The sequence below is a fragment of the Ornithodoros turicata genome, chromosome 1, assembly GCF_037126465.1.
Source record: "Ornithodoros turicata isolate Travis chromosome 1, ASM3712646v1, whole genome shotgun sequence".
NCBI lineage: Eukaryota > Metazoa > Arthropoda > Arachnida > Ixodida > Argasidae > Ornithodoros > Ornithodoros turicata.
Genome location: NC_088201.1, coordinates 103,123,501 through 103,137,436, shown reverse-complemented (window position 1 = coordinate 103,137,436; position 13,936 = coordinate 103,123,501). Strand labels below are relative to the sequence as shown.

The 13,936-nt window shown below is 43.9% G+C and overlaps 1 protein-coding gene across 2 annotated transcripts in view; it reads left to right on the top strand.

The window, feature by feature from the left end:
* The window catches only part of LOC135378525 (sulfhydryl oxidase 2-like), a 78,509-nt gene that overhangs the window by 56,447 nt on the left and 8,126 nt on the right, over positions 1–13,936 (top strand). The window contains exons 9-11 of one of the 2 annotated variants that reach the window (XM_064611578.1): positions 6,972–7,110; positions 8,429–8,598; positions 11,993–12,196. In XM_064611578.1, coding sequence (XP_064467648.1) covers positions 6,972–7,110; positions 8,429–8,598; positions 11,993–12,169 — 486 coding nt within the window. In that variant the 3' untranslated portion in view covers positions 12,170–12,196. Of the gene's footprint in view, positions 1–6,971; positions 7,111–8,428; positions 8,599–11,992; positions 12,336–13,936 lie in introns of those variants that run through there. The other variant, XM_064611577.1, reaches the window with a different exon arrangement.

Genomic DNA, 13,936 nt, shown 5'->3' with positions numbered 1-13,936 from the left:
CCATCAAGATGACGTCAACACGGGGGCCACTCGCAACACCCACAATTGGCTCAAACGCGTCACGTGGTTACGCAATCTGTCAATTTTCTTCATGAAATGGCATTTCTACGTTAATATGTTTTTGATACAGAGCCTCAAAAAGAAAAATATACCCTGCATTTATCACCTGCAACAGTTTCTACGATTTCCTTTTGAATCTGTACACGGCGTTCGATATATGCTTCCGTATCCGGTCAGCTGTAATGGATGCCGTATGCCGAGCTTGCGAACTGCGAACTTGTGTGACTCCCGCTTCATCCTCTTTGTTCCGGTCATTGGGTTGGTGTTGATCACGATATTCTGAACGTTTCACCTATCGTTGCGGTGTACTGTTCTTGATCTGCTGCGAAGCGACGAACCGCAACGGCAGTCACTCGCCTCAGCGAACTTCTGTCTGCTGCATCTCAAAGGAGCATGGGGTCTTGATGATACCTTCAACTGAAAAAACCAAATGTGCTCTCGTGTGGCCCTGACGGAAAAGTAGTATCAACAAGGTTAGCACATTTATTTTTCAGTTCCAAGTCAACGTACTGAAAACCATGCAGGTGCAGTCGATCATTCTCGTAGCTGTTGTGTAACGCGTATGCTTTCTTACATATCCCACAGAACCCTCCACTTTTTCAACCAAGTTGTCTTTATGAGATCCTTCTGATGGCTTCTTACTAGGCTATGCCGCTCCGAAGCATTGAGATGACGAAGCGTCGTGGTAGCTGCACCTCTGCCTTCGAAAGATGAATCAGTCATTCCACACTGTGCTTACTGGCTTTGTATAGAGTCTGGCAAATCCGACAGACTTGGACTGCCTTTTTCAAGAAAGTTTGAAACGTAAGTATGTGTATATTGGTTTCACATATCCACCACATATTGAGCGTGTGTATGATTGTACTTTATATGCTACAGCGTATCAGCGTACATTATTATTCAACACGTAGTGTGGCAAACTCGACATCAGTCACACAAAGCCAACAATTGCCTTTTCTTCAATTGCTTATTTTTATCATATCATGTTTTTGTCTATATCTCAATTTACCAACCAATAAAGTATATTGTTTCAGTATAATCGTTTGATATTTAACAAGTCACAGTTTTACCATGGTTTTGGCGCACTATAGCCCGAGTTGCTTATGCGTCATTAAATTGAATCATCATCATCTTCAACTGCCATTATTCAATTGAAGTGCCAGGTGGATATAATGATATGGCGAGATATATTTTTTTTTGCTGTCATCCTGGAATTGCTCATTTCAGAAGAATAGTCACCGTGAAGTTTGTTTTCGTTTTCAGAAACATTAAGAGGACTAAAACCAAACACTTTTCTTTCAGAGCATCCCTTATGCATCTGCATTTCAATTCCAATCTGTATTACAAGAATGACAGACCACTCAACAGAGATGAACATCTGGAAGTGAAAGAGCTGGAATGAAGATACGTTAACCTGTGTGAAAGGTTCTTAGTATGTGTGCGAGTCGAGGACATAGGTCTCAAGCTTATTCCTGTCTGCAGAAGAGGTGACAACTATGCTCCTTCTATCTATTAACCAGCTCCACTTTTTAGGGTTCCCTGTAAACTAATGGAGCACATCACGTACTACCACGTTGTCAACCAAGTTGAGTCTGTCGATTTCTTTTTTTAAATTCCAGCATGGCTTTAGAAAAGGGTATTCAGGCAAAACAAACGTAGTGGAATTCGTTCACAGCATTTCAAACTGTCTTGATTTCTGGGTCCACGTAGATGTAGTATTCTTTTTATTTTGTAAGGGCTTTTGACACTGTGCTCTATGCTCGCGTGTTGGCCAAAGTAGCCTAATTAAAATTTGATCCTGCTACCTGGATATGCAGTTTCTCAACTAACCGTAACCGTGGCGACAACTCGTGAGGAGAACCTATCATATCGCCACCATGCAGCATTTGTTATGTTACAATCGCTTCACATTTTAATCTAGTCAAAAGCAGGGCCTTTTGGTGATCGGTCTTGTATGATTACGTGCCCCTCCGTTATGTAACACAACACTGGGTTCTTCAACCTATGGGAGATAAATAAATATATTGCCAAGTAAATTGTCTACAAGGCTCGTTATTCCATTTCGCCACACTACCACAAGCAATTGTTAGAGTAGTGGCCCAGGGTATGAAGCTCGCCACTAATCATCATTCAAACAAAGTTCATAATGTAAAATCCTTTACACAGAACACTGGCTTAACAGAACAATTAAGAATAAAGAGAGTAAACGTTTCATTGCCTATCCAGGTGGCATCATCCCTCCAACAGAGAACAATCAAAAACAACATCAAAGGAGTCAAATCGGTGGTCCGCATTCCTTTCATCCAACGAATTTCATACGCTATTTGGAGGGCACTGTGCCCATCAGGCATTTTGACTGTGCATATCAAGTTGAGTGCATAGAATGTGATGCAACCTACATTGGCGAGATAGACAAAAGACGTGGGACAAGACTAAAAGAGCCAGTTGCCAGGGCTACTAATGCTTAGCTTACCTAAACAGGACCGAATCAGTCTACCACTGCTGTCCTAAGGGACATATATTTTGATGGTGCAGTAACCTTTGCTCATGACTAGCGATGAGGCCCTAGGAAGTTCTTAGAATCCTGCTTTATCAGGCGTGATGCTTCAGCCTGTAATACGTACCGTGGCCCCCTATCGGATGTGTAAGCTTCCCTCTTAGATAGGCTGATGTGCTCATCTTTGGCCTCTGTGGTACTGATGATGCCACCCGGATAGGCGACAAAACGTTTACGCATGTTTTTATTCGTTGTGTTGAGCGGTGTTTGCAGTAAAGGACGCTACATTATGAGGCTGTCACCCGGCTTTTGGAATATATTTTCAAATAAAATTGTTGTTTTACAAAGCTCAATACATTGCAGAAATCATTCTTGTTGCCTATTGTTTTTGGGGGGCCATTCTTTAATAAGTAAAGGCAGTCTGATTTATGTTCTTGTCGACATGGCACAGCGTATGTACGAGGTAGCTCCATTTCAGAAGCCTGAGAACACTCAAAGCAATTAGTGTGCTAGCATCAGATATGGTGTACAGCATTACATATTTGCTTTTGCTAGGGCAACTAAGAAGGGTGGATAGAAAGGCAGTTACAACCTGTTTCCACAAAAGACACTCAGATTCATTAGCAATTTCCTCCAAGAGAGCCAAGGCTTTTTCTAGATTACTAGAACATGGGTGCCTGGTTACAAATAACAAGAATTCATCTACCAGAAGTCAGTGTTTCACACACCCTGCTTTCCATCAACAGTATTAAAAGCTGTGTCCCAGAAACCTGCACAAAATTCCTGGAGTCTTTACTGGACACTGTTGCTGTCCCTCTCACCAGGTGCTCTCTATGAACCCGATTCACAGTTCCGGATGCACTGCCTGAGCTAACTTCAGCATGCTTTCCCAACACGAATGGTAACTGCTATAAGGAGTGTTGTACTTACTGAAAGCAACATGAAATGCTGTACCTTGACAGGTAATGTCGATATCCTTCTTAAGACCGTAGAGAGACGTTCCTTGCTCCCTTTCATCCAAATCTTACTATCAGACGCAAGCCCACTTGCCACCAAGCCAATGAGTTGTGCCTCACAGTCAGTGCAATCAAGGGAATCTATCACTGAGGCTCAGAAAAGCTTTTTTCCATCGGGATCTGATCCAGCACTGAGCCGTGAGTAGCCCCGTGAAAGTACCAGGGTTTCTTCGAATTTTAGATGTGCCAGCGTTTGTTTTCCTCCCCTCCTTCTTTTTATGTAGTAGCTGATTACTTTAGCCTTGTACTGCTTTAGAGATTGAAGATGTGGAGATGATGCAAGAGGTGGAACTAGGCTTTATGCAAAATGAGGCAAAGTGCGACTATGTACAAATCTTCTGAGTATGTTTATGTGTCATTCACACAAAGAGAGGATACGTGTTACATCTTTTTCCGGTTGTGATATTTATTTATTTATGAATATATCTCAAAGGCCATTGCAGGCATTACATGAGGGGGAACATCAACATGAGTCACTTAAAAAATACGGAAGTTACAAGGAACATACATATTTGGAAGACAAGACTATTTTTCGTTCGTTCATCAGTCTTGCTCAAGAAATTGTTCACTGTAGCGATGGTACACATGTCACGAAAGGAGTGCTCATCTATCGTTCCGCAAGACTCATTAAAAAGGACTAGTGGGTTGTTTCAACACAACATGTTGAACTCATGAACCATGCATCATCCTGAGAGCTATAGATCATCCTAAATACAGATGCTGAATTATTTTAAATGTGATAGACGAGCTGTGCGAAGAGGTACCCCCAGTTAGGATCTTGGGTACTTGAAGCCTGTGGCATTTTCTGTGGGAAAGGCTTGCCAGACCCTCTTCACTGCACAGGCTGGGATGACCATGATCTTGTTTTTCCCAAGCTCGTGCCATACTCACCTTGCAAACTGGCGATACGCAGTGTATCTGCATCGTCTACACAGATGTACATAAAATATAGTTTAGGCAAATAAGTAACCGGTTACAGTACAGTGTGTGTGCAATGTCATTTCTACATGTAACTGAGAGCAACTGCAGTTTACCTGCCCACACCTTGTACATTACTACACATGCTGTGTTCTTTTAGAACCCAACATTGTTTTACTTTTCACTGAATCGACAATCGAGAACACTCAATATCGCTAAAAACCTACGCTAAAACCTTATGCACAGGGCAATACATAAAAACGTGACTCAGGACACAGCACACTGACAATTACAAAATTGCCTATATTGGTTTTCTCCAGTTCAGAGTCGTGTACTGTATAGCCTTTTTATGTGCTGCGCCCTGTACTGGAGTTTTTAACGACTTTATCGCAGGACCAAACCAGTTTTGGGCGCGCAAATTTTAACATCGTTCGACAAGGACACATGTGACTTACTCGTGAATATAGTCGCTCATAGGTTCGCGCTGCCCACGGAGTTCAATATGCGACATTCAGGACAGTCATATTGAAGCATAGAAGTTGGAAATCTTTGTGGGTTGTAATGCACTCATACTGCAGCCATTCGGCAGTGTTTTCGAGCTCCTTGCAGCACAAGCATTCGATCTCCTTCGGCATTATGACACACCAGCCACACCGGCACCATGAACAGCAAGTGCGCATTAGATATCAGAACACGAAATTTCTGAGAACGTTTACATGTTCGATCACAGTGTGCGTTAAAAAGCTCATCGCTTACCTGAAGACAGGCGACTCATGCTGTTTGCTTCATCTGTGACTGATGTTCGTAGAGCTCTATATAACTTCGTCTCGCATTCGCGGCATCGGCGACGTTTCGAAAGCCTACCGAGCTGTTCAGCACGCAGAATTTTCTTCTCGATCGCAGAAAGGTCAGAAAGAAGTTCCGGGCTCGAAGTCTCCGCATTTCTTCCTTCGACTTCCGTATTGAAGATCGCTTTCCGGACGGATGCCGGCGCTCTCACAAACTCACTAACAACAGAACTTCCGGTCCGGGTGCCCAATGAAACGTGGCCCTCGTGATTTCGTCACGCACACGGAAATTGGCGGATGTCCACTGCAAAGAGGCTAGATTTCGGCCCCGATTGCGCGAGTTGAGGGGGAAAAGCGAAGCCGGTTTTCAGCTCTCCGTTTGGGAAACTTTGCCTCCGCGCACAGCCAAAATATTTCGCGTGTGGCTTGGAGGCATATTAAACATTCGTAATAGATGCAAACGAAATATTTGTCGAACTTCTGGTCAGAGTCCCTTTAACACCTTGCTACTGAAAGCGCTAAAACAATAAGACGGACGAAACAGCACAATAGCGACGTTTGTCGCATTGAGTCGTGATTAATGATAAGGTGTTGTAGCAGCTGTCATTATTTCTGAAAACCGATTTCCTTCACGGCCACCACGTCTTCGCAAGACACACGTCGTGTCAGTGCGATCACGTGAACCCGCGAGGCTGTAAATTTCTTAGAACTCGCGGGATCGCCTGGCATGCGTGGTGTGGCTTTTGGATGCGGTGTAACCTGACACAAGGCATGCGCGTCTCTGAGAGGCAGTCTGCATTGGGTTTCCGAATGAAAGGGACGCGGCAATAAACGCGCTTCAAGATGTGAGGAAGTGGTCCTTCTTCCTTTGACCCCCTATAGTTCGCCACACTATTAAGGAAAGGTATATAAGGTAAGGACGCCTATTCTCACACAACGATAATGTCTTCACGAAAGAATAGCTAGAGGTGGAAGCCACGATAAATGCAATGGAACAGTGGTGAAGCTGTTGGAGGAAAAGCGGAATACATCACACCCTCATGGCGATATTGCATGCCTAGTATTTTATTATGTGTGTACAAATATTGTGTCGCCTTCTGTCCGAATTTGCGATCGAGCTTGCATGGCAAATGTATGATTTGCTATGTCGTGTTAAGAGACAGTTCTCTTTCTCTATCGAGAAAGGATATTGAGGACACACGTTTCTACTAAAAGCGCTATTGACACAAAAAATGTTCCATGCCCAGGCTGGAAGTGTAACACACGCTGGTCGTGCGCTCTGAAGGGCATATCTTAAAAGTTAGATAATACACTCCAGCAAATGGTTTTGGATTAAACAGTTAGTGGAACTCATATTCATATATAGAAATCATGGAAAGTGTTTTTTGGGGAAATGATTCGTACGGAACGTCTTCGGTTATTACTCGTAGCAACCACACTGTATGTCAATAACGTTTACTCAAATTACGATGGAAACGTGCAAGAGAAAAACGCGCATGATAAAATTTATTTTCCCTAATAACGCTATTGCAGAATGTGCGCTGAGTATTGTTGGTTTAAAAATAGTCAAACTCCCGGATATAGGGGACGTTCGGTGCTAATAGTAAGACTGCAGTGGCATATCAGTTACGTTGGCAAAGTGTGATTGAATTAGATGCAATCATTTTCCATTACACGTGCGTGTTTGCACAGATTGATGGTCAAGGACTTCCACCGCTGCGAGAATACGTCGGATGTCGAGGAAGCCAACCTCAGTACCGTGGCTTTCCATGCTCTCTCTGGATGCTCTTCCACACTCTCACTGTGCGTGCCTACGAGGGTTACAGGGAAGGTATAACAGCTCTGTCACGTTGCCAAATGCCTCCATGAAAACGTCTTCTGGTATCGTATACCAAGAGTTGAAAGACCACCTTTTGGGATGAACGCCCTACGTGAATAGCAAAACTTAGTGTTGCAGAATACATGGACTCAGATACCGAACGACAACGATTGAGTCTCGGAGACTCAACGCCGCAACGAAGCAAGTCATTCGTGAATGAGTAAAACTATCATTTCATTTTGTTGCGTTTTGTGGGTCTGATCGAAAGTAATCGGCACCACATCAGTCTTTCGAACCCAAAAGTTAAAGCGAATTACTTTATTAATTATAGTGCAAATGCCGTAAACACTCATGTTTATTGAGAAGAAAAAAAAAAGAAATGAAGGGTGGAGAGAAAATGAGAGCAGAAAAACCTGACGTTGCAGAATTTCATGGTCCTGCAAGAGAAACGTCTACATTTTTTCTCATTAAAAACAGCTGTACGTCAGTTCTCATTACGCGTAGTGGTTCGTAAAAAGTTGACAGCGAGAGCAACACTGCAGCGAAATCGGTTTTGAATGAACCTAATATAAATGGAAATCCAGGCAAACAGTGCATCGTGCCATGCATATGTGCCAAAATAAGGCTTTTCCTTCAGTAGAAAACAGAAGCTAATTCTCTCGGTTATACGCGTTCCTGCGATTCGTCTCCTAGAACGGCACCATCGTTGTCGTGGTTGCAGAGTACGAGTGGTTGTTTTCGTTTGGCACATGCTGAGTTCCTGGTACAGCTGAACATGCCGATCATGCCATTTGGGCATGATCGGCATGTAAGAAATTGTGACGATCGCGGGCACCATCTGCGCGCGTGTTCTGTTTTCGTCTTCTGGACAGCGCAGTTCAGTTCAGTCCTTCATTTCACACACGTCGTCGGATCTCTTTTTCGTACACCATTGCCACCGCCACCACTGTAACTGAACTGATGACACTTACACAGTAATGGCGCTCAAATCTGCCTATCATACATACGTCGGCACCACTGAATAGTTACGTACACCTGTTGTGGTGCCGTTTAAGAAATGCTGAGCGTCAGATAGGCACAGCGTCACTAAGTTATTACGCTAACGCATATGTGCCCAATGCGTTCCACCCAAAGCATGTACAAATCGAAAGCCATCTTGACTACCCTCCTCTAAGACATAAAAACAGCTGATCGCAAGTTCTCATACCAGTTATTGTAAATTCGGTGCCTGCTACAATTATTACAGCGGGGATATGGAATGTACGCATAGCGTCTCCTACGCCTCAAATGCGAAAGGCTGCTCAACACGATGTCGAATTATGTCTTGCAGGGCAAACCAAAGATCCTCTTGATGTTCTACGTTCGATCAAGGGCTTCGTGCTTAACTACTTCTCATGCCGGGAGTGTGCGAGGAACTTTGTGAAGGAGTCGAGAAGCATGGAGGAGGAAATTAACGACCCGGAGGACGCCGTATTCTATCTGTGGTCCGTCCACAACCGGGTAAGATCTGCCCCACAAGTTCACTGATAACTAGCGCTCCAAATCACAATACGGCAGCCAGAAAGTGTGTGAAGAAAACGCGTGAGTACATAGGGATGTTTAACAAGAGTTTGGCACTACGACAGTAACACCGGTTCTTTTTCCTGATGGCGGGCGGAGAAAAGTTTTGTACAACATATTCTACCAGCTTAGAAGACGGCCTTGGCGATTTCGCACGTTATCACATAAATGCTGTATTCTGTTCGACCTACTTCAGTGCATGTGCCAATGGCCAATAAAATAACTGAAGGAAACTTCGAGATAACTCAAATATATACTGGAAATTACTTATTCGTGTCACCATAGGTGACACTGATGGCAGAGAACGAGGGGTCCCGCTGGGAGGCCGAATGAGCCTATGCCCTACGCGGAAGTAGCGGCCACAGTACGCACTGATGGCCTACCACTGCACAGTACGATACCGCTGTCAGTTCTGATTTGAGACGAGAGTTTTGCTTTCTTGTGGCTGTTTATTGCTATGCTGTGCTTTCTTGTAGCTATTAAGGCGGACTCATGCGATCTAGTTAACGTTCAAATCCGGAGAGGGTGGCTGCACCGTCCCAAAATGGTGTTGTTCGCTTTGCTTTTCTCGTGCGTGCTATGGAAGTAATATAATTGGCGCCAGCGTGCAGAAAATGCTAGCAAACGACAAAGCCATCATTTTCTGCAGTAAAAAAAAAAGAAAACTGCAGAAAACTGCAGTAAGCTTGCAGAGTTTGTTGATTCCAATCACTTCCCAGACTGCAACTCTAGGGAAGAACAGCATTTTGGTCAAAATATCACGGGCGGGCGGGTCGAGAGAAACCATTTTGTTGCATCTCCCATAGACTCCCATGTATTGAAAAATTTGATAAACTTTAATTCTACAAAAATCAGTGGAGCGCGCCAGGCCTTTAAAAAATGTGTCATTCCTTAGATAAACTCGAGGACACCACACCTTAAGCACACCTGTACTCGTTTCGAGTAGAAATTTAGCGAGGTTTACGGGACCCCTGTGAACAAAAGCTCCCCGTAGACTTTCTTAAGTGAATCCGCCTGAACAACAACGCACAGTACTACAAAAGAGTAGACCTTCTGTTATCAGGAGAAATGACGCTATCACTTTAGTGACAGTTGGCTAGGGGCGCGTTATGAAATTGGATTGTGATTTTAGTTCAAGCACAACATCCTGGGATCACTAAAAGTACACAAAACCATGGATCAGATTCTACCCACGAAAGATGTTCTCCGAAAGATGTACCAGTACGTGCTTCCCAGGTTCTGCTATCCATCGACCTATTAAAAATATAACTTATATTTAAGTTTATATTTATATTTAACTTATAAATAAGTTATAGCGTCACGACCCCCTCCCCCTTCCTCTCGCGATGCTTTTGTGATTTCAGTGCGTGAACCGTAACACACACAAGTCAAAATGAAACAGCTGGGCGAGAAACCATAGAAAAAAAATATAATAAAAAGCACACATGCCAGCAAGGACCTAATATCTAAAGTGAATTTGCTTGGAGCAGCGCAGTTTTTCATGACGAGGGCGGAGTTTAGACGCAGCAACTCTGTGTTCCGGATCGATGTTGGGCTGCGACCTCTATACATTGTTTCCATCGATGCCACCGCAGTAAGCAAAATACGCATAAGTATCGCAAAGGGAAGGAGGATCCTCATGGCTTTACTATACTCAAGGGCGCGCACTTTCCTACCAACCCTGCCTAAAATTCGGGAAGTGACTTCAACGGAAACAGTTGCTGTCCATTTTCAAAGTACTGGAGTCTCTTCGCGACCCCCGATAAACATATCGCGGCCCCGTTTGGGGCGCGATTGACTGTTTGGGGTGTTTGTGGGGATCCCTACACATACTCGATAGGCAGCAAACATGGCCTGCATTAAGCAACGTGCAACTATATAGGTACGAGATTAGCTCCGTGAATTATGCAAATTGCTGGCGCTGCCAACAACTGTAACTACTGAAGGTATCCTTAGAGACTGTCCTGTGGCGTGGAAGATGTACCCTTTCAGTCCAAAAATGGCACAGTTCATGATATCTCGTATACTAGAGATTCTGTCGAGAAAATATATCCCAGTGGCGAATTGTACTGGTACACCTGCCGCCAGGACTTGAGTCTGCCAGAGAGCCACAAAATCTGGCACCGAGGCATGAATACGAATCCGCCAGCGGAAAGCAACCGTGCTTCAGTTGATATCCTGGCGTCTGTGCGGGGTGGGAACAGGATGGAAGGCGGGGACGGGATCAAGCATTCCGCGCACTTTATAGACGTCCATGCTGGGTTGCTTTATTTCCATGCTTTTTAAATTGGAGACAGTGACCATGACCAAGGGAAAAAAATCTCAAACAAGAGATGAAAAAAAATGAATAGTCGCCAGAAGTACTCAGACGAATTGCTTGCACAGCAGTAGGGAGAAACGTAAATACGTGTCGTCCTTCGCACGATCATACGATCCTGGTCGACACAATAGAAAAGCAATTCTATTGCCGCAGTAAGGAACTAAAGGCACAGTATGAAATTAATAAAGACTGTCGTGATGATAACGTCAATGGACATTACATTTTTGTACTATTACATTACAACGGGTGATGATGAAGATAATTCGGGGTTGAATAACGCAGCGGCGACTACAACCATAACAGATTAGGAGACCTGAGTTTTCATCAAGCCGGCTGTATCAATTTCGTAATAGCGGCTGCTCTAACGAATTCGCTAGTGTCGCGAATCCAGTAGTGTGCTCAGTTACAGCAAGGCACTATGCAATCATACACAGTTATGATACTGTCAGGTGAAATGGGGAATTAAATCCACGCTAAAATTCCTGGGTGTTCCGCACTTTGGTATAGCCTGTGGCAAGCCTGCGCTACGTCAACGTACAAGCCGAAGAGAACTACATAATCAGAGGCACAACATCCTTCCGTGTTCTGGAGAAGTCAGGAAGTGTCGGTACACCGTAAAGCGAGGGAATCATCTAGCTCGTCCGCGCATATAACAGGTGAAATGCACACATTTCATAGCTGTAGATGAGAGCATTTCACAGGATGAGAAAAGCACACTGCATGTCCCAGGAACTGCAGATGCTGTCAATGGTCGATTTTCGTAATTTTCTTACGCAGGGAAGTGATGACAAAGAAAGGATGACATTTCTTTTCACGATTTTCAAAAAAAAAAAAAGGAAACAAAACAAAGGTTGCTTTAACCAATTACTGCCTCCATATTTAGCTTGTTCCCGAAAACCAGGAATGGAAGGTTTAAAATAAATTCATCTATCGAGTAAAGAAAAAAAAAGACAGTGCATGTCGTGCATCATCGCAGTCAAGGAAATTCATGAATTCCCGTGGATATGTGCGCAGGTGAACGCCCGCCTTTCAGGAGACAAGACAGAAGATCCTCAGAGGCCAAAGGCGGCTTTTCCACCTGCGTTCATTTGTCCTACATGTAGGAAACGGGGCCGGTGGGACCAGGAACCGGTCCTGGACTTTCTTCTCGCTTTCTATGGCCAAGAGAACCTGGTACAAACAACCACGTAGGGCCCAATCGAGTTTACAGACAACATCGTAAGCCTGGTCAACGCTATTCATATGCTAAACACCACCAGTTATTCGTTTTACGCCTTTATCTATCAACCACATACGCGCTTACAGGCTGGAACCAGGGTGGCATTCCAAGACAGCGGAATAAAGAGTGGATTGTGGACCTGTGGATGGCCATCCTTCTATTGCATGCCCAACCACAACAAACATGTATATGACGATGCTGACATGAGGTGTTTCATCGCACGAATTGCGGTACACGACCCCATTACATGTGGATTAATTTATGCCAACAAGAGGAGAATGAAATGAATGGAAACGGCTCATGCTGTACAAACACAAACAATACGCACTACAAGTACACACAAGTTTACTACCGGTTACTGTCCCCTGTTTTTCAGCGAGATTGAAAGGTGTAATGATGTTATAACTACAAGATGCTAATAATAGAGAACCTAGAGAACCCCGCACGTAAAGAAACCAGTATCTAGTGGTTCCCGGGAACCTGACAAATGGTTGAAGACGCTGACGCTGTTTACAGGATTATGAGAAGAACATATGATTGGAGAATGGCCTTTATGCTGATTCCATGCAATTTAACCCGAAATACCTTTGTCCCCTCTTCATGTAGGTCGTAGTCTACAGGATGCTTCACCTTAAAAATCGTATTGGAGCACTTTTCTCAGTTTAGTTCACGGGAAATTTACTTCTCTGACGTGAACTTCGAAATTTGCTTTGTCAACCTTACTTTTTTTGCGACACAGAAAGCGCGTGTTGGTTATACCCTACTCTATTGCAAAAAAAAAAAAAAATACACAAAAATAAAACGTTCGGCGCAACAGTGGTAGCAACTGGGGGAAAACCATGGAGAAAACCGTCGTTTCGATTTACGCAAATTGTCGTCCGCGTCCAGATCTCCGAAACACCCCATACGAGGAGGCAGTGGACCTGCCCCGTCACTTTTCTTTCTCCACGCTTCTGCTGATAACTGCAGCATGGTTACAACCCCAATTTATCTGAACCAACAATGAGAATGAAACAGAAAAAGGCGGTACACTGCTTCCTTCAGCCGCATTTCGCATTAACTGGTCGGAGAAGCGAGCGCGGTCGACTATTTGCTCCCCTGGAAACGACGGGTTTTTGAATTTGAACCAACTGTTGCCATTGTAGCAGGGAATGTATTTTGCAATGAAATTGACAAATCCGACATGTGGCTTTCTGTTTCTTGCCAAAAAGAAGAAAAAAACATAAATAATTGCGAAAATTGGGTTGGATTGGAAAATTTTGGACTTCAATCCCATTATTATAAAAGAATAAATTCAATTTCTCGCGATTTAACATTTAAAAAAATGATCGCAAGTAATGGCAAAAGTGCGAAATAAATAGCGTTGACCCCATAATTTTCACGCAAGTATATTTTTCATACAATCTTTCACACGTTATGTGAATCACCTCATAAGGAGGTGCTGAATCAGTACGCCGCAGTCGGACCTGCGTCAGTGGATCCGGGTGTGTGAATTGTGGAGTGAATGCTAGATTACGGCAATGTGCAAAAAAAAAAGACGAGTGAGCATGGGAAGCAGTCTAATACAGAAAATGGCAGAGTTGGATCTGCTGAACACACCAATCACCTTCTCGCGTGTGCGGGCATCATTGTTGCGAAGTGATTGGTTGGATCCTAGCCGACGCAAATGTCCTCCTATAGCCTTTTCGTTAGTTTAGTGAGTACAGCTGTATGACCCTGATGAGCAACCGCTCTGTCAG